Source organism: Berghia stephanieae, chromosome 2 (assembly GCF_034508935.2).
Source record: "Berghia stephanieae isolate SIO BIC M18660-M18661 chromosome 2, UCSD_Bste_1.3, whole genome shotgun sequence".
Classification (NCBI taxonomy): domain Eukaryota; kingdom Metazoa; phylum Mollusca; class Gastropoda; order Nudibranchia; family Aeolidiidae; genus Berghia; species Berghia stephanieae.
The window spans coordinates 17,397,772-17,424,281 of NC_088361.1; the positions used below are offsets into that span (position 1 = coordinate 17,397,772).

Consider the following 26,510-nt stretch of genomic DNA (forward strand, 5'->3'; position numbering starts at 1 on the left):
TGCATGCCATTGTCTCCTCCAACAACTGCATGTCATTGGCCATGGCCCGTCACACTCCCACTCCCAGCCAAGAATAAAATCACAACACAATCCAACTCAGTTTGATGTTTTCAAATCTTTTTTATTGATAAAAATAATTTTTGTCAGGAATTGACATATTTGATAAACTCTGGTTGTGCTTTGGCCACTTTTCTGTATTCCTCATTTAATGTTTTAGGACACTGCATCTTGCACCAACTTACAGGCACCATACTGACTCCTGTAAATATACAATTATTCAATATTAAATGATCAACGTGGATGGCTATAGAATTCATTTGCCGTGTATGAAATCTAAAATAGTCAAGTCTAATTTCAGAAATGATTAGTAGGTACTGACCAAACTTTTTATTGACGTGAATTTTAAATTTTGACTATAAATAATGTTAATGTTATGTAATTTTATGGTTTAGGAAACAGTTTTGCTTTCGTTTACAATAACAAAAGCAAGAGATGATGATTATCCCATGGTTGCCAATTCAGACGGCAAAAATTGTCTGAACTTTTACACAAAACCTATTGAGTGGCCCATTTCCGAGTGCTGAACTCCAGTAAAAAGACTTTTGTACTTTTTTTCCGTTTCACAGGTGATTGGAAAATAATATACTGAGGGTTTATAAAATATTGAATTCCATAAAAATACGGAAAATTGGCATTTGATCCTTGACGTCAGCCTAGATTATTATTATACTGGTAGCACACAAACTATATACTATATATTGTACATTTTGATAAAGAAAAAGAATTCCAAGAAGAAAAAAAATCTCAAAAAGTTCCAGATGTTCAAACGACATCAGAAGTAAATTATCAGTAATGGCAAATCAAATTGTAGCAAGGTAAATAATGATGCATAGCGGCCAACATTACACAGAGCTAAAACGAGACATCCTACCTAACACACAATATCGTCATGACCCCAACAGCAGCATGTTTGGACTATTGTATAATTATGATGATGCATAGCGGCCAACATTACACAGAGCTAAAACGGGACATCCTACCTAACACACAATACCGTCATGACCCCAACAGCAGCATGTTTGGACTATTGTATAATTATGATGATGCATAGCGGCCAACATTACACAGAGCTAAAACGGGACATCCTACCTAACACACAATACTGTCATGACCCCAACAGCAGCATGTTTGGACTATTGTATAATATAATTATAATGTAGATTTGGAGATTTGTCTGTTACTTGTTTTAATTTGCTAGTCTAAAAATCCTAATCCTGGGACATGCCAAGGTCAATTCAGTACATGTAAACAATCTTATTTAAAAAAAATATTTCTGCTCTGGACTGTCCAATGGGGACAGCCCCGATTATATCAAGCCAGTTGACCGCTGTTATGATGATGTATTTGATATTATGGATTTATCTGCACGACTGCCTTGTAGCAACGCGTAAGGCAGACAACTCCATCATCAGCAAGTGATAAATGAAAGCAATTTCAAGTCAATTTCCCCAATGGGTCACTTTTTCTGACATTGGATAAAACTATTTCATTTTTATAAAAATAATATATAAGTATATATAAATGAATAAATACATTCCCTTTATACATCCCCAAGGGGAAATTTGTCTTTAGGATCTATTCCAAGGGAAGACTGAAATAACCCAGGCATCAGCTGCGCTGCAGCGCTGCAAAGTGAGCAAAGGCAAGATGACTTGCTCAAAGCCATACAACATGGCTGGTAGTCGAACACAGTACCTTACAGGTACGAAGCAAAGACCATACCAGTGAGCCACTCTGTCCCAAAATTCATTTAAATTTCTCAAAAAAAAAAAAAAAAAAAAAATACAGCAGAGCTCTATATATAAATAAAAAAGAGACAAAAATCCACAACTTTCGCGATCAATATTTGAATAGACAGACAAGAAAAAAATCAATAACGTTTGGACCTGCTTCACTTGTAGCCAAAGCCACTCCGAGTTCATTTTCTGCTGTTGTCAAGACATATGACTGGGCATCCCCTAGAGACAGCTGGTGGTTTGGTTAAGGATATTTGTGGTAATCATGTTGATGTGGTGATGGTGGTTGTAGCAGTAGTAACGATGGTGTGGTGGTGGTTCTAGTAGTGATGGTTATGATGATGTTGTGGTTGTGATTGTAGTAGTAACAGTTGCAATAGCAATGATGATGTGGTGGTTGTGGTAGTGAATTTCTTCAGTGGTTGTAGTAGTGGCAGTGAAGATGATGTATGGGTGGAGGTTGTGGAATTCGTGGTGGCAATGATGATGTGGTAGTTGTGGTTGCAATGATATATATAAAAAAAAATAAATAAATTAATATATAAAATAAAATTAAAAAAAAAAAATAAATAAAATAAAAAAAAAAAAAAAAAAATTCCCTTTATTCATCCCCAAGGGGAAATTTGTCTTTAGGGTCTATTCCAAGGAAGACTGGAATAACCCAGGCATCAGCCGCAGAGCAGCGCTGCAAAGTGAGCTCGGGCAAGGTGACTTGCTCAAGGCCACACAAAGCAGCGGCGGGTGAATGAACTCGGTACCTTTCGGGTAGGAAGCAAAGACCGTACCACTGAGCCACGCTGCCCCATGTGGTGTTGTGGTTGTAGAAGTCGTGGTAGTGCACAAGCTAAATAGATTATATAGCATATGAAACAAGGACTACCAAATTCCTAATACTCGTTTTGTATTCAAGATTTTTATGTAGCTGAACTTAACTGGCATTCCCCTAAAATCCATATAAACCATAGCATTTATATAACACAATATCCACTAAACGTGCTCCAAGTGCTTTACAAGAGGCTCCTAGCCAACAGCAACACTTACCATGTAGGACAAGACATAACGCCTGTTAGGCGGTATTACATTTTTTTCCGACAGAGACAGCGCTGTTAACGACCAGGTACTCATTTTACACCTGAGTATGGTGAGAGATTGTGAGTAAAGAGCCTTTTACAAGCCCTCAACTATGTGCCGCTCAGAACGAGTCTCGAACCTTGGACCTTTTTATCTGAACGTGAGAGTCATACCACTAGACCACATAGCCTAACGAATGATGAAAGGATACAACTTTAGCAATGATGATGTCTCCTGGCCTAAAACATTTGTACATTTCCACTTTGCCTTTCTCTGTTGCTCTCACGTCATCTTTTCTGAAAAAGAAAAAAAATAAGTTAAAAGCAAAATAAATCAGGATTTGTGAGAATAAGAGCTTATCAAAAAAAAAAAAGAAGAAAGTTCTCAATGATCCAAATACTTCTGGGGTTTTTGATGGCTCATTTGGTAGAGCTTTCAACTCACATGTAAAGGAGTCAGTCAAGGCCTTCTATATAGCTACCAGGCCAGGAAGCTTAAAAAGAAGTGCCAATCCTACCGACCTATCAGGCCGACTTTTCCGTTCGTTGTTTTGCATTTAATTTGGGCTATATGTTTACAAAGACATTTATCAATCAATGATTTTTAAGTAATAGTCTGGTATAAGTATAATATTTCAGTTTCAAGCTTGAAAAGGTAAAAGAGCTGAGGAATTATTTTTCATCTACGCTTCCCTATTTGAGACTGCTAAAAACGGTACACTGACTGCGTGATTAGGTCAAGCTGAAATCATTGCGCACCGCCTTTTCCAATATGTCCGCGCCCTGATTAGACCGGCAATTGCATCAACTTCTTTTCTTTGCTTTTATAACGAAATAAAATACGCCATACTTTTCATTATCGTCAACTTGACTTTCAATAAGTTGGAACAAAGACATTTTACAGAAGAATCGCATGACAAAAAGGTAAGCAGCTTAATTAATATATAATTTATTTTAATTTATTGGTAATCTTAATTAAATCGGCATCAGAGACCATCTCTAATCACTCAAGTCAGAGTCAGACCTAGTGTTGGAGTTGGTTGTGTTGGTGCTGCTTAACAATATGGTGAATATAACTTTTTTTAAAAGCTCAAATAAAATAATATATAATTTTTATCATTATTATTGTTTGGAGACAATGATATGTTATTTGTCACTCGAATATTGATGTTATTGCTATACCTACTAGACTCTCCCAACCTAAATCTCTATCTCGCTTCTCTTACACATTTTTTCTCTACGCGATACAACTCAATATTAAAATAGCAGTTGATTGTTTAACTATTTTACATCCATTATCATAAAATATGAGTTTTTACATATCAATGAAACAAGGAAACAAATCAAAATCAAAGACTTATCGTCATAAATTTTATGGATGACATAATGACTGATGAAACTGACCATGAATGATTAATATCGTGATAATTTAAGAATAGTATTTTTGTTTGATATTAAAGATGTGCCAAAAAAAATAATAACTAAAGCAAGTGTCTGTAATATTTAACCCGTGTATTATTCTGGGCATGAGAGAGAAAACACACGGAAAAGAGTGAAAACATGCAACACACACCATATGGAACTTTCACTGGCACGGAGAAAGAATTCCCAAAGGTGTGATTGGAATGCGGTGGTCAGTGAGATAATGGTTACGATTGCCTGCGATGGCATTGAAAGTTCTGGAGAGGTCTCGCAGTTGTAGAGCAAAATTAAAGATAAGGGGGGGGGGGGGTTGAGTTGTAAATAAAGAGATTGAAGAACAAATCAACAGTTAATCAATGATTGTTTTCTTATACATGATAGAGAAAGTTCCTTCTTAACTGACGATGAAGATGATATAATAATAATAATAATAATAATAATAATAATAATAATAATAATAATAATAATAATAATAATAATAATAATAATTATTATTATTATTATTATTATATTATTATTATTATTATTATTATTATTATTATTTTATTATTATTATTATTATTATTATTATTATTATTATTATTATTATTATTATTATTGTTATTAGATAATAATGATAACTAATAAATAAACTATATTGATTCATAAGGAAATTGGGCTTACAGACATAAATCATAAGAATAATTTAATAAGCGTTATAAAGCATAAATATTTATTTGTTTTTAAAAGCAATACAGTGAGAAAAAATACAAATAAATATGAGCGCATCTATTATATCGATATTAATGAATAGAAACATTTGATATATTCTGAATAATGCATTACATATCTTAACGATGTATAAATATAGCAAGAATCATCACTCAATAAAATTCTATTTTGTATCTATTTCAGATCGAGCTACACATTCCTGAGACATCAAACAAAATATGGTCAATAAGTGCTGCATTCCTGCTTGCATATCGAATTATAAACGTAAAAAAGGAGATTCAGAGCAAAACACATACACCTCATGTTTTGAATTCCCCAAAGACCCTGAACTTAAGGAATTGTGGCTGAGGAAAATTCCAAGAAAAAATTTACTCATAACAAAAAACACTGTCGTTTGTGAAAGACACTTTAATGAAAGTGACATTATATGCAGTGACATTATCCCAGGTGTTAAAGGACAACAAGATACCGCTATTCCTCGTAAACGGAAGAAGTTAAAATCAGGAGCTGTTCCCAGTATATTTGAAAACCTCCCTGGCTACTTATCGTCACCACCGCCTTTAAAAAGAGAAAGTCCGGGATCGAAAAGAAGACGGCTAGAAGAAAGAGAAGAAGATTCTCTCCAGAAGTTTTTAGAGGAGGACATAGTTTCTTCATTCACTGATTTGACCCAGTGTTTGGATGATCAATTCAAGAAATGGAAATTCTTTCACCTTAAAACAGAATTTAACGATGATCATATAAAATTATATTCGTTGGAATTCAATGAGAGACAAGGATTATTTGTCAAATTCAGTATTTCCATAAACAATGACTTGGCTGTTTCTGTGTGGTGTGAAAATATTAAAATTTCTAACTTCACATGGATTATTCCAAAGGACAATAAACTAGACCGATGGAGCCAACTACAGAACATTATTACACATTATTCTTCTTCTTTACCTGGAAAGGAAGCCATATTTGAGAGTGCAATATGCACAGTTGCAGAAGTGTTTCAAGAAGATGAGGAAAAAACTGATTTGTGTAGTTTTTTAATTGAACAACTCAAACTTGTACGTCTTCCACCCTCAAGAAGACGATATTCTAATGATTGTATAACTCACGCCTTTTGTATATTTTCAATATCTCCTTCTTCTTACAAAAAAATTAGAAACACTCTACTTATTTTACCCAGTGTAAGGTTTTTAAGACAGCTATGTGGAAATGTCTCTGTAAAAGATGGTCTGCTTGGCTCTTCATTTCTTCAAAATGAAGTCAAGTATCTTAATGAAAAAGACCTTTTTGTAAATTTATTGTTAGACGAAGTTCATGTTAAATCAAAATTGTCATTTAGAGGAGGTAATATAGTTGGACAGGCCAATAACTGTGACAAATTAGCCAACAGTGTTCAATGTTTTATGATATCTTCTCTTCTTTCAGATAAAAAACTGATTGTTGGTTTGTTTCCTGTACATAATATGACTGCTGAGTTTCTTCATGAAATAACTTTTAACGTTATGAAAAGTGTAATCAATGCAGGTTTTAATATCATTAGTATTATTTCTGATAACAACAGAATTAACCGTAAAATGTTTTCTTTATTAACGAGAGGCACTGATTCAAATTTCTATATGCCCAACCCCGTTCGTCCTAATCTCAAAATATTTCTTTTGTTTGATTCAGTTCATCTTCTCAAGTCTGTACGAAATAACTGGTTAAATTTAAAGAACAAATCACAAACTTTTTGTTTCCCTAAATGGACTGACGACACTGTCATAACCCATGCCTCTTTTAATGACTTACGTAATTTGTACAGACTGGAGAAAGACAATCTTTTAAAGGAGGCACCTGCATTATGCTGGAAAGCCCTCTATCCTCATTCATTAGAGCGACAAAAAGTTAGCTTAGCTCTTAAAATTTTTAACGAAACAAATGCTGTTGCATTACGATCAATTGGTCCTTCTGATAAAAGCATTATCTCATGGGACGGCACAGCCCATTTCATCAAGACAATTTGCCATTGGTGGAATATTGTCAATGTCCAACACCAGTATTACGGACGGAACAAAAGAAAACCTTCCGCCATTCCATTTTTTTCTTGTGATGATGAAAGATTGTCATGGTTAGCAGATATGTCATCATGGTTGAAAAAATGGCATGATCATTTTATATCATCAAATGAAGGTTTCCTTAGTAAAGACACTTTTATTGCCCTTACTCACACCCTGGACTGTTTAGTCATTTTAATTCCATATTTGTTAAACGACATGCATTTTAAATTTGTACTGACTGGTAAATTTCAAACTGATAATTTAGAAGGTCGTTTCGGACAATATAGACAAATGTCTGGAGGAAACACCTTGATTTCCGTTGATGAATTGCTACAAAGCGAAAGAAAACTTATTGTAAAAGAACTCATCCAAATTCACTCTGTTTCCAAAGGAAACATTTCCCTCAGCATTAAATCCTTTCTCTCTGAATTCGACTCAGGGAGTTTTAATGACGGTGACAAATCATTTGTTAATGACTTTCCTTTCGACAAAATTGAAATTACTGCTAAATCTTTGAATGTTGTTATTTATGTTGCAGGATATGTAGCTAAGAAGTTGATTTCAACTATTGACTGTTCTGAATGTTGTGAATTGATTGGGGATAAAAACAAATCTTTTGACATTGTTATTGACAAGGAATTTATAGATTATTTCGATCATTTGAATCGTGGGGGTCTTACTTATCCATCACAAACCCTCGTTGAAGGTTTTCAGGTTGCCTTGTGCATCATGAACATTGCAGTTGGGGATCTTGAAAACAAGTTTATGTCTCTTGTAAATCAGAAAAGTGCTCTTATTAAAATCAATGAGTATTACTGGGCAGATAATTGTGATTCGATATCTGAATTTCTTTCCATTTGCAGTAAATGTAATCTTAGTAGAGAGAAGATACTAAATAAATGTTATGTTAGTTTTGTGAACATTTTGATAAATAATTACTCAAAGAATGTCAATGACGCTTTTCAAAATTCTCAGAGCACAGCAAAGAAAGCATTAAAATTTCAGTAGCCATATGAATTAATGATATGTTCCACAAATTAGAATGAGAATACATAATTTTGTTTTATACCTATTACATTTATATGCTCCATTATTTCACCTATTCAATTGATTGATTGAATTTTGTTTGTTTCTTTATTTTACTATGCAAAATATGTTTTTAAAATACACGTAGAGATTGCTCAGTGGAACATTCTTACAATATTCATGAAAATATACATAAACGATTGTGTTTTGACTTATAATATGCCTTTCTTTACTTTGTTCAATTATATTATTATATAATTTTGTGCTATAAATGTCATTGATATTGGTAGATTGTACAAATACTACTCATACATTTCAGCTATTCAGTTGATTGATTGAATTTTGTTTGTTTCATTATTTTACTATGCAAAATATAATTTTAAAATACACTAGAGATTGCTCAGTGGAACATTCTTACAATATTCATGAAAATATACATAAACAATTGTGTGTTGACATATAATATGCATTTCTTTACTTTGTTCAGTTATATTATTATATAATTTTGACCTATAAATATAATTGATAATAATAGATTGTATTGATCTTGTCCTCCATGTTAAATGTTAATGTTGGCTTTGGACACCTTGTAAAGTGCTTTGAGAACAAAATAGTTGGTATTATTATACATAAAATATCGATAATATGTAAATAATGTTGCTTCAAGATTTAAAAGTGAAAACGTGTTTCATCATTGTTTTTGAATGCTTACTTAATGATCTCATCCCTTTTTTATACATATGTGTATATTTAATATCACATTTTTAAATGCTAACTTTATTCAGTCTTATATTTTAAAATTGAAATAGTTCAATTGCTCTCATTTTGTTTTAATAAATTTCCTTAATTCAAAACTTACTCATGATTGTTGGCAGATTATTACACTTTATTGCATGCCCTCTTTAATCACACAGTCGTCACCGTCCTACTATCTTTTCGCTGGTGATTGAATAACTCAGATGTGTGGCAAGCTTATCCATCAATCTCTCCATCTATTCTATCTATCTGTCTAACCGTCGATCTATCTCTCCATCCATCTATCTATCTATCTATCTATCTATCTATCTAACCGTCGATCTATCTCTCCATCTATCTATCTATTTATCTATCTATCTATCTATCTGTCTGTCTATCTAACCGTCGATCTATCTCTCCATCTATTTATCTATCTATCTATCTATCTATCTATCTATCTAACCGTCGATCTATATATATATATATATATAAATATATATATATATATATAAATATATATTTATATTATAATATATATATATTATAATATATATGATACATATATATATATATATGTTAATATATATATATATATATATATATATATATATATATATATATATATATATATATATATTTATGAGTGTTGGCGGGTACTTGTAGGTACGAAAGTGCTCGATAATGGTGGTTAGAGCTAATATATATAAATGTAAATTTTCACTCACATTATTCTTGCCAAGACGATTTCGTTTCTGTGTTCCCACTTCATCAGTCGGCAGAATCCAGTGAGTGAAAATTTACATTTATATATATATATATATATATATATATATATATATATATATATATATATATATATATATATATATATATATATATATATATATATATATATATATATATATATGTGACCCTCCGCCTCGAAGCGGTATTAAGTCGGGATTTGGAAAACGAAGAAAACCGGTTTTAAAGTGGAAATGGTCAAAATTATCAAATTTCAGTTTTTGGTTGTTTCAGAAACTACAATCATTTTTCTACATGAAAACATAATAATTCAACATAAATATTGACGATAAGTTATATAAATTTCAAGTTTAAAAATGCAACTATCAGTGACACATTCAAAACGAGAGTTGACTTTCTCTCAGAGAGCCACCCTTTCCAAGGCTTAGTAATACCGAGTCTTTTTCTCCACCAATACCGTGTAAGATATCACAGCAAAGGGCGTGTCTTTATCTATCTCAGAGAAAGCATGACTGTTTCCACAATGTCATGGTTCAACCAATAATGAACTTTAAAAACTGTAAACAAGTCTAGGTTTTTCCCTGACAACCTTACAAATGAATGATTCTGATTGGTCAACTCTCATCACATGCGCTGTGGCTGTAGGCCATAATGCTCGGGCGATGCTTCATGACGTCAGCATGCGTGTGTTACATATGTGTGTGTTTGTGCATTTTGATACACACCACGTGCTTTTACTTCTTTGTCTAGCTGCATTGGTGATCAAGGTGAGGGTCCTCTTTTGTCCCTCTTTTTTTTTTATTCATGAAATTATAGGACATTCTAAGACTTAATAGGACAACAGTACACTTACACTTACAGTTACAGAGATTGTTGTAGGATAAACATTTAAATTTAAGTACAAAAGCAGAATAATAAATAGAGCCTTCAACAATTAATGAACTCCCGGTGGATATACGAGTAACTAAAAAATGAAATGGATAGATAAACAGACAGAAAGACAAACCTATTAATGGATAAATAGATAGGTAGATAGATAGATAGATAGATAGATAGATAGATAGATAGATAGATAGATAGATAGATAGATAGAGAGATAGATAGATAGATAGATAGATAGAGAGATAGATAGATAGATAGATAATAGATAGATAGATAGATAGATAGAAAGAGGGGAGAGAGACAAACAGAGAGAGAGAGAAAAAAAAAAAAAAGAGAGAGAGAGAGAGAGAGAGAGAGAGAGAGAGAGAGAGAGAGATGTTCGTTTTGTCGTGCTCTCTTTGTATACTGAAAGAAAGAGGGGGGGGGGGGGGGGGGTCTATTTAGATAATGAACAATGTGGTGGAACGCTAAGGAAAACTTGAGAGATTCAGTAACATGTTTTCATGTAAGTCACTACACAATAAGCCCCACCCCTCCTCCTCAAGCTGTCAACTGACTCAAAATGGAAACAATGCAATGATTGATTTGACCAGCCCATTTCTTTAATTGCAATCTCATTGGTCAATATGTTTCCAGTTGATTGACTATGACTTACTTTGTAACAAAATGCTTTCTTTAAACTATCCCTACAATTCTTTGCTCCGCCTCCATCCCTTTCTTCATGTCTACCTCACTCTCTCCGTCTCCCTTTGTTTCTTTCACACACACAAACACACACACACACACACACACTTATACACACACACATACACACACACACACTTATACACACACACACATACAAACACACACACACACACACACACACACATACACTTATACAGGTTTCAATCTTTATTATATCTCCCTCGCGTCCTCTTAATGCACAAGCAGTCTCTCTCCCCTCCCCTTCTCCTCTCTCTCTCTCTCTCTCTCTCTCTCTCTCTCTCTCTCTCTCTCTCTCTCTCTCTCTCTCTCTCTCTCTCTCTCTCTCTCTCCCTCTCTCTCTCTCTCTCTCTCTTTTTTTTTTTTTTTTATATCTCTCTCTCTTTTTATATCTCTCTCTTTTTCTCTCTCTGTCTCTCTCTCTCTCTCTCTCTTTCTCTCACATGTGTGTGTTTGTGTGTGTGTGTGCGTGCGTGTGTGTGTGTGTGTATTTTACTCTCTCATTCTATCTCTTCCTCTCCAATCCTCTTCTTGATAATTCTTTCCCTGCCCACCCGGCTTCACGTAGTTTCAAAACTGTACTTTCAAATTATAAGCCCGTCTTTAACTTTGGGTATTTGAAATCTTATTTTCTCTATTAAATAAGACAAACATTTCACATTAATATCACATTAATAATACATTATTTCATTGATTCTTTATTCAAATATCAAAAATTCTTGAAAAAGTGAACAATTGTCGGCATTTTTTTTTCAGTGTTTTATTTGTTTTAAGAATATCTTGCATAATAATGAATAACTACAAAAGTGATAATTGGATTGTTTCAAAAATTTGTATGTTCATTATTAAATGTATAATCTAAGCTCATGCTAAATTTCACTATTCTCGTCAAATTTTCGATGCCCGTATCTAAGGAGTTATCTTTACCCATTGATTTGACTGTGCGTGAAAACGGTGCCTCACTTCAAAGTCGATTTTCTCAAAACTTGGTTTTCACACTCTCCCTACTTCAAACGGTCATATCTCGGCAATGAATAATCAGAATTGTATAAATTTGGTATCAAATTTTAAAGCATAAAATAAGCTGTGATTGGGTACCAAAAACCCAAAATTGAAAAATCCGACTTAATACCGTTTCGAGGCGGAGGGTCACATATATATATATATAAATGGAGTCACTCACTTATTTGTGGCTGAAACACATGTTTCTGAGATCTCCACATATATATGACTACCTATCTATCTACCTATCAATATCGCCTATATAATTTACAATGGAGCTTCAATAGATATCAATCAGAATTTATCCAATTATTTCTTACAGACTTGAGAAGATGAACTGAATCTCTCTCTCTCTCTCTCTCTCTCTCTCTCTCTCTCTCTCTCTCTCTCTCTCTCTCTCTCTCTCTCTCTGTGTGTGTGTGTGTGTGTGTATATATACATACATATACATAGGTCAAAAGACCTGAAACAGCTTTCAAATTAATAATAATAATAATAATAATATATAATAATAATAATAATAATAATAATAATAATAAATGATGATGGTGATAATAATGATAATAATAATAATAATAATATAATAATAATAATAATAATAATAATAATAATAATAATAATAATAATAAATAATAATAACAAACCCACGGGCAGTATACCTGTCCCGCAAGGCGGCTGTTAATGACTATTAGCGCGACTGGAATCTCGGCCTGATAACGCCGCCATCTTGTTTTGTGCTTCCTGGCCTGGTAGCTATATAGAAGGCCTTGAGTCAGTACAAATCCCAGTTTCAAACTTTTTTTTTTTGACGATCTGTCAATAATTGGGAAGAAAAGCGTGATGTCAAAAAACTGGTTCCTATTTCATTGGAAGTGTAAATCCGCTCTTCCAGAGGACTGGATACATACCTTGTGTAATTCATCTATCTTCTGTGAGGAATAAACACAGCATCATGAATACATGAAGCTGTGTCAATAGCTTGTTTTTGTGACACTTGCCAATAATTCGTTTTCATCATAGGCTATCAGTTGAATAAAATAAAATATACAACAAACTGATGATCTAGCAGCCCCAATAGAAACTTTCATAAAGTATCATCACAGTAATAAACACATGAATAAAAAAATCCTACAATTCCTGTGACAGTCGTCTGTCTGGCTACTCAAGTTCTCATCTAGGTGAAGACTTTTATCATTTTTTCCCCTTTTTGTTACAAACTGTTGACTTTTTGCATTTATCATATTTTAATCAACATTTCCATATTTTCATATTTTGGACCTCAAAGAGTATTAAATATGGAAAATCGTACTGATTGGCAAGCATACTACTGGGGTTCAGAACGGCCGAAAACAAAACAACAAAATCCTGCAAAAGTTAAATATTCACCAACAACACAAAGTATTTTTTCTTAATCCCATGAATGACTTTCTCTGACATCAACATACCTGATCATACCTCTGAAGACTTCCCGTAGAGGAGTTGTCCCCACACTCAAGATGGCACATTTACAAAAATTGGGCTTGACATTTGTGACCTGGAGATAAATCAGTTCAAATACGGTCATTAGATCAATGGAAGCACATGGAGCTGAAACCAAAGAATGCAGATGCTACAATATTTACCACATTTCAACTTATTTGTTTTCAACATTCCTTTGATTTTTTTTGTGCTGGCAAAGAGTTGTGCCCGAAACATCCATTGTCTGTACCGTTCTCATTCAAAGCCTTTCCATTGGTATCTGCACGAAGCTGAAACTTGTGATCTCTCCAGAGCAGCCAACATCAAAAAAGTGATTTCAGTGGCATTTCAGTGACATTTAATCTACACTGACCATCCCCCTACACGTTGAATACAGTTATTAATCCCACTGTCAACTTAAAACTCATGGAAATAAATCGTACAGTAAATATGTTTAGCACCATTTGAAGATTTGACAAGGCTGGGATACCTCATTGTCATCTCTAGTCTGTAGGTCATCTTCTTACCAGGAAGTGGCTTAGCAAAGGAATCTATCCTATCCTTAACTCCATAACCCAATGAAGAAACGAATTGAATTGGAAATTGAGATCTACACATGATTCCGAAAGATTAAATTGATTGAATTGAATAATCTCGGAGCATGCATGGCACAAAAAAATACAAGGTCTACACATGTCTTAAAGTTACCTGATCAGCTAGTTCATAAATTTAGTACTAAATATATATGCAAAATGGAACCAAATTGCAACCAGATATTAAAAATAGAGCTGAAATTATAGCCAAAAACAGTGACAACAACTTTAGATCTCTTTGGGCCAATGCAACAATCACTCTCGCTCTTTGCTGGGAAAAATTAAAAAAATGTATAATAAATAATTTTTATTTTGCTTTGGTTGTTAAACTGCCTTCCATGGCAACGGGTAGGCTTTTTGCTTGTTCACGGTAGAATGTCTATTTCTACATCTGCCTCAGAGGGTCCATAGCAATTGGCAGCAGCGTTAATCCCCAAGCTTCACAGGTAAATATCATACTTGCCACAGATTGCTGTAGCAGACTTGCGGGACTGCCAACTGTAGACCAAAAAAGCTTCTTTCACCTTGTACTGCCAGATTGTACGTTTTTTCTCTCATGAGAATCAATCTTAACATTCTAATGTATTTTAATTCTGTTTCTCAAAAGGTTTCTTAGCATTCTACACGCTTCCTGCAATATATATTTCAACAATAGATAGATGATAGATTTAAGGGGTTTTATTTGCATTGCTTAATAATTTCATTTTTATTTCCCCCGAAGTTCCTGAAACTTTTCAACCCCACAAAATTGATACAAGAAATATTTCTATCCAATGTTTCTCATAGTCATAGGCAGGCAATGGGATGATTGAAGAGTTACATGTTCAAATCGTTCACTTTTTCTCCAAATTTTACTCTTTTTCTTGTGTTGAGATTGGCAGCCCTGGATTTGCCTATTTTATGCTTTCTTCTGAAACTTCTCTAGAACATCAATGCATTTTTTCACTATTTTAAATGTTCATTAAATGGGATCTTCAATATTTATACTAAAATAAATAAAAAAGCAAACAAACAAAACAAAACAGAAGCCAAATGATCAAACAAAAATATGGAAAGTTCTTTTCAAAATTGGGCACAATTGCATAGAAAATATGCTATGAGGAATATTTTGAGCAGGTAGATTATTAATTATTATGGTTCAATTTCTTTGCAATATTGAGGGAGCTAAAAATAAGAATTAATTAAATATAATTATAATGCTTACTCTTGCTGTGACAATGGCATCAATACTTGGAATAACGGTCTGTACATCGTGTGTTTCAACTGATAAAGTTGTCTGTGAATAGAGGAGACAGGAAATTACAATTAGAATAAAATGAATGCTCCCCTAATTTTATTACAGTCTGTACATTAGAAATTTACCACATCAAAATGAGTTTTGTTCAATAATGATGTTTAAATGACATTTGACATTTCTTTTGTTTCTGATTGCTTTTAAGTTCATTTTAATTAATAATCAACACCTTAAATTGTGTTTTTTCCCAAAACTACCAGAGTGATAACATGATTTTTAAAAATCCATAACAGTAAGTCTTTAACTAGATGTATACCAAGTTGCATTAATAGGGCTACAAATGTTTGTATAACATTAACATGGTTCGAAAGACAGAGATGCCACTTCAATTATGTGAAATTTCATGAACTTTTTCACATTCACTAAGTAGGGAAAAAACAGTAAACACATGTTACTGGAAAGTAATGAAAATAAATAAGATTTCGATTCACCTCAACAGAGGACTGTCCAGGCAAACTGGAGAGCTGATAGGGAAATAGGTTGTATATTTATTACTTTTGTCTTTGAGGTGCTGGGGCACCCGCTGTCTATCAGATCTGGAATTAAATCAGGTGTTTCCTAATTTCTGGAATTCCGGAAATTTCAGGAAAAGAGGCAACTCTGTTAAAACCCTTAAAATCCTGCCTTCAGCGGTAGTTGGGCAAAATTTTTAATAAAAGTCTTATGAGAGTCAAACAAAACTAAAACTTTATTCATTTATTTTGTATTTATGAAACCGAGAATGTGAAAAGCTCTGGTGCCAAATATAAATCAGAAAAACAGTCTATAAAAAAAAAAAAAAAAAAAGCAGGAACAATAAACTTTTTATTTAACTCTAGATTGAATGGATTATTTTAAGTTGGAAAAACATGACATATAAATTGCTGACTTACTTTGTTTTCTTGTAAATCTTCCTGGAGCCATCCGGCCAGACTGGAATAAATAAACCCTCCCCTCGTGTACGTACCAGAACCACCGACATGACAATCATCAGCCCGTGAAAGCCTTTGACCTGTAGTAAAAGATTAACATTATTTTCTTAATCTGGCATTTTAATGATTACAAAACAAAATTTTGTAACAATCTACACTTTCTACTACAAACCATGTAAAATACTGGAAAGGCTTAATCTGCCAGATCAAAGTTTAAATTATTCCTAGGACACCTGTCTGGGGATAACGAAATTTCATTATTCCCAGACGCATATTTGAAACTTCGCTCTTTTAAACAATTATTCACATTCCAGAATATGGAATGTTTCCAAATGCACATAGAAATAAGGAAAGTTAATAAAATATCTATAAAAACATAAAATTAACCAACATTAAATCAGTTGTTACTACATACAGTAGAATTACTTTAAACCGAAAGAAGCTAAACCGAAAAATACCTTAAACCGCAAAGAATTTAATAAATTGTGCTAGTTTCTTCATTATCTATGTACTAATTCTTACGATGAACCGAAATACTTCTAAGCAGGACTTTCTTTAAACGAAACAACTTGAGAGCATCTTCCCTTTTTCTTTCTCTATTTTTCTTCAAAAATTCGGGAAGGAGGCCACACGTAATAATGCCCGGCGATATTAAACAGAGCGTAAGTATAAGATGAGGGTGATGGGTGAGGTGGGGGGGGGGGGGGAGGCAAACACTTCAATCACTGCACTTGGGCTAGGCCAACACCCTAGGACTTCATAATATAGATGTCACTGCCAACACCACAATCGCACGGACTGGAAAACAAAGACAGCGGGTGACTGGCAGGCGAAAAATGAGGAAAGAGGGGGAGTTGGGGTGTAGAATCACGCAAGCGAGATGTTCTCGCTCATGTGTTGATGCTTTGGAACTGACTGGATTTGCAACACCGATAAGGAAGGGGGGGGGGGGGGGGGAGACAACTTACCATTGACATGCCATTTCATTTCCACTTTGTTTAAATGTGAGGAGGGGGGGGGGGAGGTTCTATGTAATTAGGCCTTTGAACCTAATGGCTTTTCAACAAAAGAGAGATGTGTAGTAGACAGCTTAGCGTTGACACGCCTTTTCATTTCCATTTCATTTCACCTCTGAGTAGCTGCGCATCATTCATTATCAATTATCACACAAGGCCTTTCGATCTTATTTTAGCTTTGCATTTTACTAAAAGATGTCTAAAAGTAAGCACTGTGCTAACACGTTTGAGTTTAAAATCAAAATACTATGTGAAGTCGATGAAAAAAAAGTTGATCAAGACGGATATGTAAAATACACGGCATCCCGAACAACTCTTTCAACAATTTTGAATTGAAAACGAAAACCCCCAAAAATATTTTTAAAACACACCCAAAAAAAAATAAAAAATTAATGGTTACGAAGACGGCATTTATTCAACAACTCCATTTAACGGGAAACCCATGATACGATTAAATGAGCAAATTCCTTAAATAGTTACCTACTACCCTTAAAAACATTGCAAAACAGGAACTTGCTTTAAACCAAAATGTCTTTAAACCGAAATGGTTTAGAAGGTCTCCAAAATTTTGGTTTAAAGTAATTCTACTGTATACACAATATGCGTCGACTTCGAAGTAGGTGTCATGGCCGAATGGTTTAGTCGTCTGCCCTGGAAGTTTTACCAGAATCAACGTTGCGGGTTCAAATCCTGGTTCTGCCACTTTAAAAAAAATAAAAAATTCCGTCATCTTTTTACAGAACGTTGCAAGGGATAAATGTCCCATCCATCCTCCCCCAGGATTCGAACCCACAACGTCGATTCTGGTAAAACTTCCAAGGCAGACAACTAAACTATTCGGCCATGACACCCACTTTGAAGTCGACGCATATTGTGTATATGTAGTAACAACTGATTTAATGTTAATTAATTATATGTTTTTATAGATATTTTATTAACTTTCCTTATTTCTATTATGTGTCTTTGGAAACATTCCATATTCTGGAATGTGGACAATTGTTTAAAAGAGCAGAGTTTCAAATATTTGTCTGGGGATAACGAATTTTCACAGCGCCCCTCCCAAACCCACTACTGGAATATTATAAAAAAAATGTTTACCCCCTCACCCTCCAAACCCCCTACTAGAACAAGAATACTGGGGACGTAGGAGCTTTCGGAAGGCGTCCCAAATCTTGAGAACGGAAACTTTCGGAGAAATAGAAATCAAGTTTATTTCACCAGCATTCGGAGAAAAAGTGACTTCAGAAAAAGAATGCCGCCCTCTCATACAGTAGAACTCGGAAATAGCGAGTTCGACGGGTCCACTCCTGATTACTCGCTATTTCCGAGTTCTCGCTATTCCCGAGTTGCCAGGAAAGGTCACTCGGCTGTACAAAAATATGGAAAGACAATGTGTGTGGGTGTGTGTGTGTGTGTGTGTGTGTTTGTGCATGTGTGCCGCGCGTGCGTGCAAATGACTGTGTGGATAAAGTGGGGTGGGGGGCGGGGTTGAACACGGCCTTCGTTAACTACGTAATGATGGCCACAGGTTGAAGTTGATCCACCCCTTCCATTTCCATCAAGATTTCGTGTGTGTGTTTGTGCATGTGTGCCGTTCGTGTGTGCAAATGACTGTGTGTGGATAAAGTGGGGTGAGGGCGGGGTTGAACACGGCCTTCGTTAACTACGTAATGATGGCCACAGGTTGAAGTTGATCCACCCCTTCCATTTCCATCAAGATTTCGTGTGTGTGTGTGTGTGTGTGTGTGCGAGTGTTTGTATGCACTAGGCATGTTTGATGAGGTAAGCAAGCGCATCACTCAATCACTGACCCACTGAAAATGATGGTTCCACGCTCCCCTTTCTCGTTGATCGTGTCGTTCGTTAACGAATGCTACTCGCTGACCGATACTGCTAAGTGTTGACATCTTGGCTGCCAGTGCTTACCTCGTGTGTCGCGTGGCACCATATTGGGTGAATAATTGACCCCCACCCAATACACACACACGCACACAAACACACACACCCAAATGTGTTTCCCCTACTATGTACTACTACAGACTAGGCTACTGCTACTATGTAATGTTACTCGTAACGAAAAATAAAAAAAGGAAAGAAGCTAGGCTAAAAATATTTAAATCGCCCTTGTCTGTTGTTTTGCTTTACTTCGTTCGAAGTCCTAGGCTGGGGCAGGAAATGCTCGTTATTTCCGAGTTGACCTCGTTTTCATACTCGCTACTTTCATGCTAATTTTATTGACTCAAATAAGAGAAAAAAAACGGGGATTTAGATTTTACTCGCTATTTCCGAGTTCTCGCTATTTACGAGTACGTTACTTTCATGTTCTACTGTATTAGGGGCATCAACCCCCGAACTCGGAACAGTGCCCAATTTGTTATGGGCTCAATGTTGCAATGGAATAACTCCCAATCAACGCAAAACATTGTCCAATTCAATAACTATTACAATCAGATCAACAACAATAATTTGGAGAGTTCGATTGAGTTGTAAGTTTCAGTTTCAGTCAGTGAGTCAGACAGTGGCCTTCGCATTATTACTGAGTTTGCGCGTCGGGGCTCTAACGGGCCCATTAGAGATAGACGACGATTGGGATTGTTTGGAAGCTTTAACCCTTTGCCCACTAGTCATTATGATATCGGAAATGCTATCGCCGTCTACATCTACGCCAGAATAGAAATAGAGGGTGGAGCCAACCATGATATAACATTTTATGGAGCCCTAATTTCATCATATCAGTTCTGTCCACTGACAGATGGGTGGGTATCGCTTTCAAGAACTTATGTTTTTATATGAAATCCTGAGTTTTTGACCAATCAACGATTGCTCTTTGGATAGCTCGCTTGTCAACATGAGTCAGCTCAGCCCTTGATTTATGTACAGGCATCACAGGCGGGATATGTTGTGTAACTTCAAAGAACACCTACTCGCTAGCCATCAAGGATTACGTATTCATTTCCTGAGCAGTCAATTGGGTATTTAAAAAAAAAAAAAGACAAATAATCTAATTGCGATAAATTTGAAAACCTCATTGTTGGAATCAGCTTGAAAAGTGGAGAAAAATTGTCTTTGTCTCATAAAAATCGGTCTAGAAATAACCTTTTTTGGAATAGATTTGATTTTGAAAATAGCTTTCTCAAATTTTATAATTTTATGATAAAATTCTTATTTTCCGGTCGATGTTCTTGATTTATATATCGTTTTTCATTTCTCAATGAGACTAACGCACTGATGTCACTCGATTGATTCAAGAGTTTAAAACACAGATTTCGTGTTTTGATTGTGAGTCCAGCCTTACTAAGAATTCACGAGCGTTGAGATATGACGTAACTATACATACAAAACCTCGTTCTCCACGCCATAGTAGGGCTTCCATTCATCGCTTTCGATCAACCGTGGTCTTTGAAGTTACAACATATCCCGCCTGTGATGCCTGTACATAAATCAAGGGCTGAGCTGACTCATGTTGACAAGCGAGCTATCAAAAGAGCAATCGTTGATTGGTCAAAAACTCAGGATTTCATAATATAAGGACATAAGTTCTTGAAAGCGATACCCACCCACCTGTCAGTGGACAGAACTGATGTGATGAAATTAGGGCTTCATAAAATGTTAGAGAGCTGAGCCGGTGTTACCAATACTTAGCTTCTATAACCAGGACAAATCATTCGTTTGGACAGAAAAATAAATAAAAACTTACCGCTTACCGTCAAAAGCAGTTTAGATTTGAAGATGCATTTGTTTTCTATCAAAAAACATTCGGCAATGGACAATCCTTGATGAATTTCAAAAGTTGTGTTGAAATTATATCCTAATTGTTTTCATGATTAATTCCTCGCGAAATCGTGTGGGCCCCGTTTCTGTTATCAAGGTTCCGCCTAGCCAGGCAGGGTTGACAGATCATTTTTGAGTAAGAGACCAAACTAGCTATAGCAAGAAGCCAGATTCCTCGACAGGAGCCCAAATACCACCAAACCCACCTTAGCCTCGCGAAAACTCTTTAGATTTGTTAAACAATTTAGATAGGATAAGGAAAATTCGTATATATAGAAGCATTAGCAAATGCAATCTGTGGCGTTAGCACGTGTTGCATTTAGATATTTAGATTGCCAAATAAAATAAGTTTTACCGGTACCAGAGTATAACGATATAACGGGGAAAGTCAGAGGAAGCCAAAAAGTTGGTTACAGGAGGCCAAGTGGCCAAACCAAATTTTGGGAGGCCAAATGGCTTGGGAAAAGGCCAAATTTCTCAAATTTGGCCACCAGGAGGCCCAGAGTGTCCAGCAGATTATCAGACTTAAAAATCCTACCTCCCCCCAAAAAATCCTACCAAGCAATTTAAAAGCAGGGGTGAGAATGACTGGTCACAAAAAAGGAGGAAATTTTTCATCGTGAAGATCATGACCCATCCATGCGACCATAACCTATAAATTTGAATTTCACTCAAATTTACTGAGATGCAATCCAAAATTTGTCTTGCAGCAAATTCTGACACGACTCGGTGGAATTTCAAAAGTTGAAAGTGTAATTTAAACATTTGGTGGTTGTAGTAGGGATGATGATGTGATGGTTGTAGTAGTAGTGGTGATAGGGATGATGTGGTAGTAGTGATTGTAGTAGTAGTAGTGGTCGTATGGATGATTGTGTGGTGGTGGTTGTAGTAGCTGTGGTAGGAATGATGATGTGGTGGTTGTTGTAGTAGTGGTGGTGGTAGGGATGATGATGTGGTGGTGGTTGTAGTAGTGGTAGTAGGGTTTATCATGTGGTGGTGGTTGTAGTAGTAGTGGTGGTAGGGATGATGTGGTGTTATTTGTAGTAGTAGTGGTGGTAGGGATGATGTGGTGTTATTTGTAGTAGTAGTGGTGGTGGTAGGGATGATGATGTGGTGGTGGTGGTGGTTGTAATAGTAGTGGTGGTAGGGATGATGATGTGGTGGTGATTGTAGTGGTAGTGTGGTCTTAGAGATAATGATGTGATGGTGGTTGTAGTAGTAGTGGTGGTAGGGATGATGCTGTTGTGGTGGTTGTAGTAGGGTTGATGATGTGGTGGTGGTTGTAGTAGTTGTGGTAGGAATGATGACGCGGTGGTAGTTGTAGTAGTAGTGGTGGTAGGGATGATGTGGTGTTATTTGTAGTAGTAGTGGTGGTGGTAGGGATGATGATGTGGTGGTGGTGGTTGTAATGGTAGTGGTGGTAGAGATGTTGATGTAGTGGTTTTGGTGAGTGTTTTTTATTCAATGATGATAATAGCAATTTGTCAAATAGGAGGAAAATGTCTCCGTCTATAGATCAAACACAAGCAAAGTGTAAAAATAACAGGAACATAGTCTTGTATTAGTATTATTTAATATATTACTATATGTAGTATAAATCCATTCTTATTATTAGACATAAATTTACTTTTTGTAAACATTTAATGAATTGTCCTTTCCATATGTAAAAGGCCTACAATGCTATTCAAATAAAAGGCCAGAAAGTGTTGTTTTGTTTTGATTTTTATTTCATAAAGCAGGCTACAATATCTTTGTTACCGAAACATAGTGGTTATTCAGCTTAAATACAACCCAATAATTTCTCAAATTTAAAGCCATAGCCCAAAGGTAAAAAGAAAGAAGAGTAAATTAAGCCAATCACCATTGCTCTATTCTAATAATATATTATTATCTCTGTATAACCAGATGATTATAAGAAAGAGAGAGAGAGAGAGAGAGAGAGAGAGAGAGAGAGAGAGAGAGAGAGGAGAGAGAGAGAGAGAGAGAGAGAGAGAGAGAGAGAGAGAGAGGGAGAGAGGGAGAGAGAGAAGGGGGGGGGGGGTGTATTAAAAAGGCAATAGGTACCTACAACGGAGAAAAAAATCCAGACCCATTTGCCCCTCCCTTCCCCTTCAACCATCAACCAGCTTATCAAAGAACACCATTGGTCTTCTGTATCAATTTTGACATCTGGTGCCATTCTGTCTGGCCCGACGTCATAAAAACGGGACCGTCACCAAATTTCAAGAGACTGAGCACAGGTGTCAAAATATGACACAAGACATAATGGTGATTTTGTGGTTTTGAGGAAAATGCTTGACACGGCAAAAAATCCGACCTCGGGTTCAATTATCCGACTTTTTCCTACCAACCCGACCTTAAGGTAAAAAATCCCACTTTATCCGACTTATCCGACCTCACTGGACACCCTGAGGCCAAACTAGCAACCCTGGCCCCAGGTTTTTAAAAAAGTTTATTGGGAAAAAGATACGGAACAAAGTGTCCATAGATAGGTATGCAATTTGGTGCATTAGTGCAGTAAAAAGGCCTTTTTTTCTTTTATTCAATAAACTTGACTGCTGGTGGACCCTAGGCCTCTCTACAGGTCCAAGAAAATAATACTCACTTTTTCTCTGCTCCAACGAAAATATCTACCCCCTACCGGTCTAATTATTTGTAGCAGACGACAAATTTCTCAAAACGGTCACGTGACACTGTAAAAAACAACACAGGAAGTCCATGAAAGCTTATTTACGGTATTTCCTTTGAACCGTGTAAACAACAAAATTTCGTTTTCATTCGACTCAACGGGTCAGATTGGCCGGTATTTTTTAACGAACTAAAGTTCTGAAAAATCAAAATGTTTCTTAGAAAGGTGAAAGATGCTAGTTTTTGAAACAGAGGTAGGTTTTAAAAAAAATCTTTATATTTTACGTGAATGCATGCTCAAGGCGAGTTGGACGTGCAGCGGAGGTTGGTCGGCCAAAGGCGAGGCTCTCTATATCATGGTAGGCTCCACCCTCTATTTCTATTCTGGCGTAGATGTAGACGGCGATAGCATTTCCGATATCATAATGACTAGTGGGAAAAGGGTTAAAGCTTCCAAACAATCCCAATCGTCGTCTATCTCTAATGGGCCCCGTTAGAGCCCCGACGCGCAATCTGTCTATTATTATTATTCGTAAACAAAACATAACGATGGCTCAGCTGGTCAGACTCAGCAGTAGCACGTCGCTTTTAATTTGAGAATATTAGATAAAACTGAGGAACAAAAACATAATTCATGAATGACAATTGATAATTTTTCGCTGCTCGCATTCATAGACCACTCAAAATGACACTTCATCGTGATATTAAATTTCATTTTTGGTACCAACCAGGGATACAAACTATGGGGGCTGCCATTTTGAATCTGGCCCATCCCTGACTCCCTTCTCAGAGTTACCAGATTAAAATAATATAAAAAGCCAATTTTTATCTGGAAAAAAAAAAAAAGAAGTTGATAACGAGACTACACCCCAGGAATAGGAGAGCTAACGCGTTAGCTCTCCTATTTCTAGGATTACACAGCCCTGCAGAGCACCAATATTTTTAGTTATGTTATGTTATTGGAGACATCTTCTCTTACTTGTATATATTGTATTCTATTTGTGAGGAAGTCTAGTACCCAGGAGATGATATAAGGATTTATTTTAAAAGTAGAAAGTTTATGAGCAAGGCGATGGGTCTGAATTTTTTTTTTTTTATAAAGGCGGACGAAAAATCAACAAAAAAAAAAAGAATTCTGAAGTAGCTTTTAGGCGTGTCTAAATGTTTGTAGATATTATTTGTAAAAACAAGGATAGCAACTTCTACGCTGCTCATACTGTGACTAAGATCACCTCTTATTCTACGATATTTCAGTGAAGGCAAATTTAGATACTTTAATCTGTCTAAGATAGATGTTGAATGTCAGGCAAAAGTCTAGTAATGAAGGTCTTATGACAGACTTATAAAGTTAGACAAACGTTTTAAGTCAAGATAACTGAAGCTTCTGTATATAGATAGTATGCAGATGACGTCACTCAGGCCTTTGTTATTGTTTTTCCATCCGCGTTTGTGAGTTGTTCTCACTAAACTGTATTAACCAGACTATAAAAGTTCATGGTTACACAGAGTTTGTGTGTTGGTCCGTTATACTTCCGGATGGCAATGTTGTGAAATCATTGGCCAAGCGCATTCTATCTATAGATAACAATCACATATTATATGTTCATCAAAATACAATTCATTATCAAAAAAAAAAACAACCACATTAATTTTTTAAAAAGCCAAACCGATCGAAAAAAAAAAAACAAAAAAACAAAACAAAACAAAAACACACAAAAAACCCCAAACAAAACAAACAAAAAAAACACGAAAAATGTGAAGCCTGTCGCCTGAAAAAAAAGCCAGATTTATAAAATTTGGCTTTTAAAAAGCCAATTTGGCAATCTTATCTCGGCCGGTTGTTTGATTTGGTTGCTCTCTCTGACAAGTACAAATTCAGTACTCATTTGTTCGCAGGTGTGGGTCATTAATAATGATTTTATTTATTTCTGAAGTAGTTGTTTGTTTTCTTACCCCCAAAAACTATAGCACACATTAAAAACTAGTTTTTAATCATTGTCATTTGGTTTTAAACCGAACATATTTGAAACAAAAATATTTGATTACGCAAAGACGGATTACGATACTGACGAAACAAAGGGGGACAACTCAGGGTTGCCAGATTATTTTTCAACAAAATGCCAGGGGAAGACTCAAAAAATGCCAAAACACTCAAAAAAATGCCAAAGTCTGTTGACTCCCACTCCCACTAAGAAAACTACAAGATATGAAGTGAATAGAAAAGTGCCAGAAGACAATAGAGAATAAAAATTTTTCGCGGCGGTGGTGGGGTTTGAACCTGCGACCTTATTGGTACGACAACTCCGCCTGGCAGGTGAGAGCGTGGCTCTACCGTGTGAGCTATCCACGAACACAAAAATATTCGTTTCAAACTCAAAGTCATTACTAGATCCCTCTCTCACCCACTTCTTGAGACCGCCGATTCGTTCGTACACCACCATCGCGAATAATTTTGACCAGCAGTTAAGCCTAATAGCCAATATTCTCAACACAAACATATAACATAGAAACGATTGAGACATTGAGTATGCTCCGGTGTATGGGGTGAATTTTTAATTCAGAAAAGTGAGTGGAGCAGGCACTTATGTTGGTAACAACAAGATATGAAGTGAATAGAAAAGTGCCAGAAGACAATAGAGAATAAAAATTTTTCGCGGCGGTGGTGGGGTTTGAACCTGCGACTCACTTTTCTGAATTAAAAATTCACCCCATACAC

At 35.5% G+C, this 26,510-nt stretch overlaps 1 protein-coding gene across 2 annotated transcripts; it reads right to left on the bottom strand.

Annotated features, from left to right (window-relative positions):
* Positions 1-100: 100 nt before the first annotated feature.
* LOC144964409 (exosome complex component CSL4-like) lies at positions 101-24,676 on the bottom strand. 2 transcript variants are annotated; one of them, XM_078898628.1, is made up of 7 exons: positions 24,523-24,676; positions 16,341-16,459; positions 15,379-15,450; positions 13,569-13,657; positions 3,079-3,163; positions 1,947-2,028; positions 101-259 (listed from the first exon to the last, which is right to left on the bottom strand). In XM_078898628.1, exons 1-7 carry the CDS (start codon positions 24,548-24,550, stop codon positions 144-146), a joined length of 591 nt encoding a protein of 196 aa, XP_078754754.1. In that variant the 5' UTR covers positions 24,551-24,676; the 3' UTR covers positions 101-143. The 2 variants fall into 2 exon arrangements, with proteins under 2 accessions (XP_078754754.1, XP_078754755.1); XM_078898629.1 differs by lacking the exon at positions 24,523-24,676 and adding an exon at positions 24,080-24,104.
* Positions 24,677-26,510: the final 1,834 nt, after the last annotated feature.

Coding starts and splice junctions, on each gene's coding strand:
- LOC144964409 (XM_078898628.1), bottom strand. CDS start 24,550: ATGGCAGCCCCCATAGTTTGTATCCCTG. Junction 13,658..15,378: donor ATGCCATTGTCACAGCAAGA/GTAAGCATTATA, acceptor ATTTATCTCCAG/GTCACAAATGTCAAGCCCAA. Junction 260..1,946: donor TTTGGCTACAAGTGAAGCAG/GTCCAAACGTTA, acceptor GTATATTTACAG/GAGTCAGTATGGTGCCTGTA.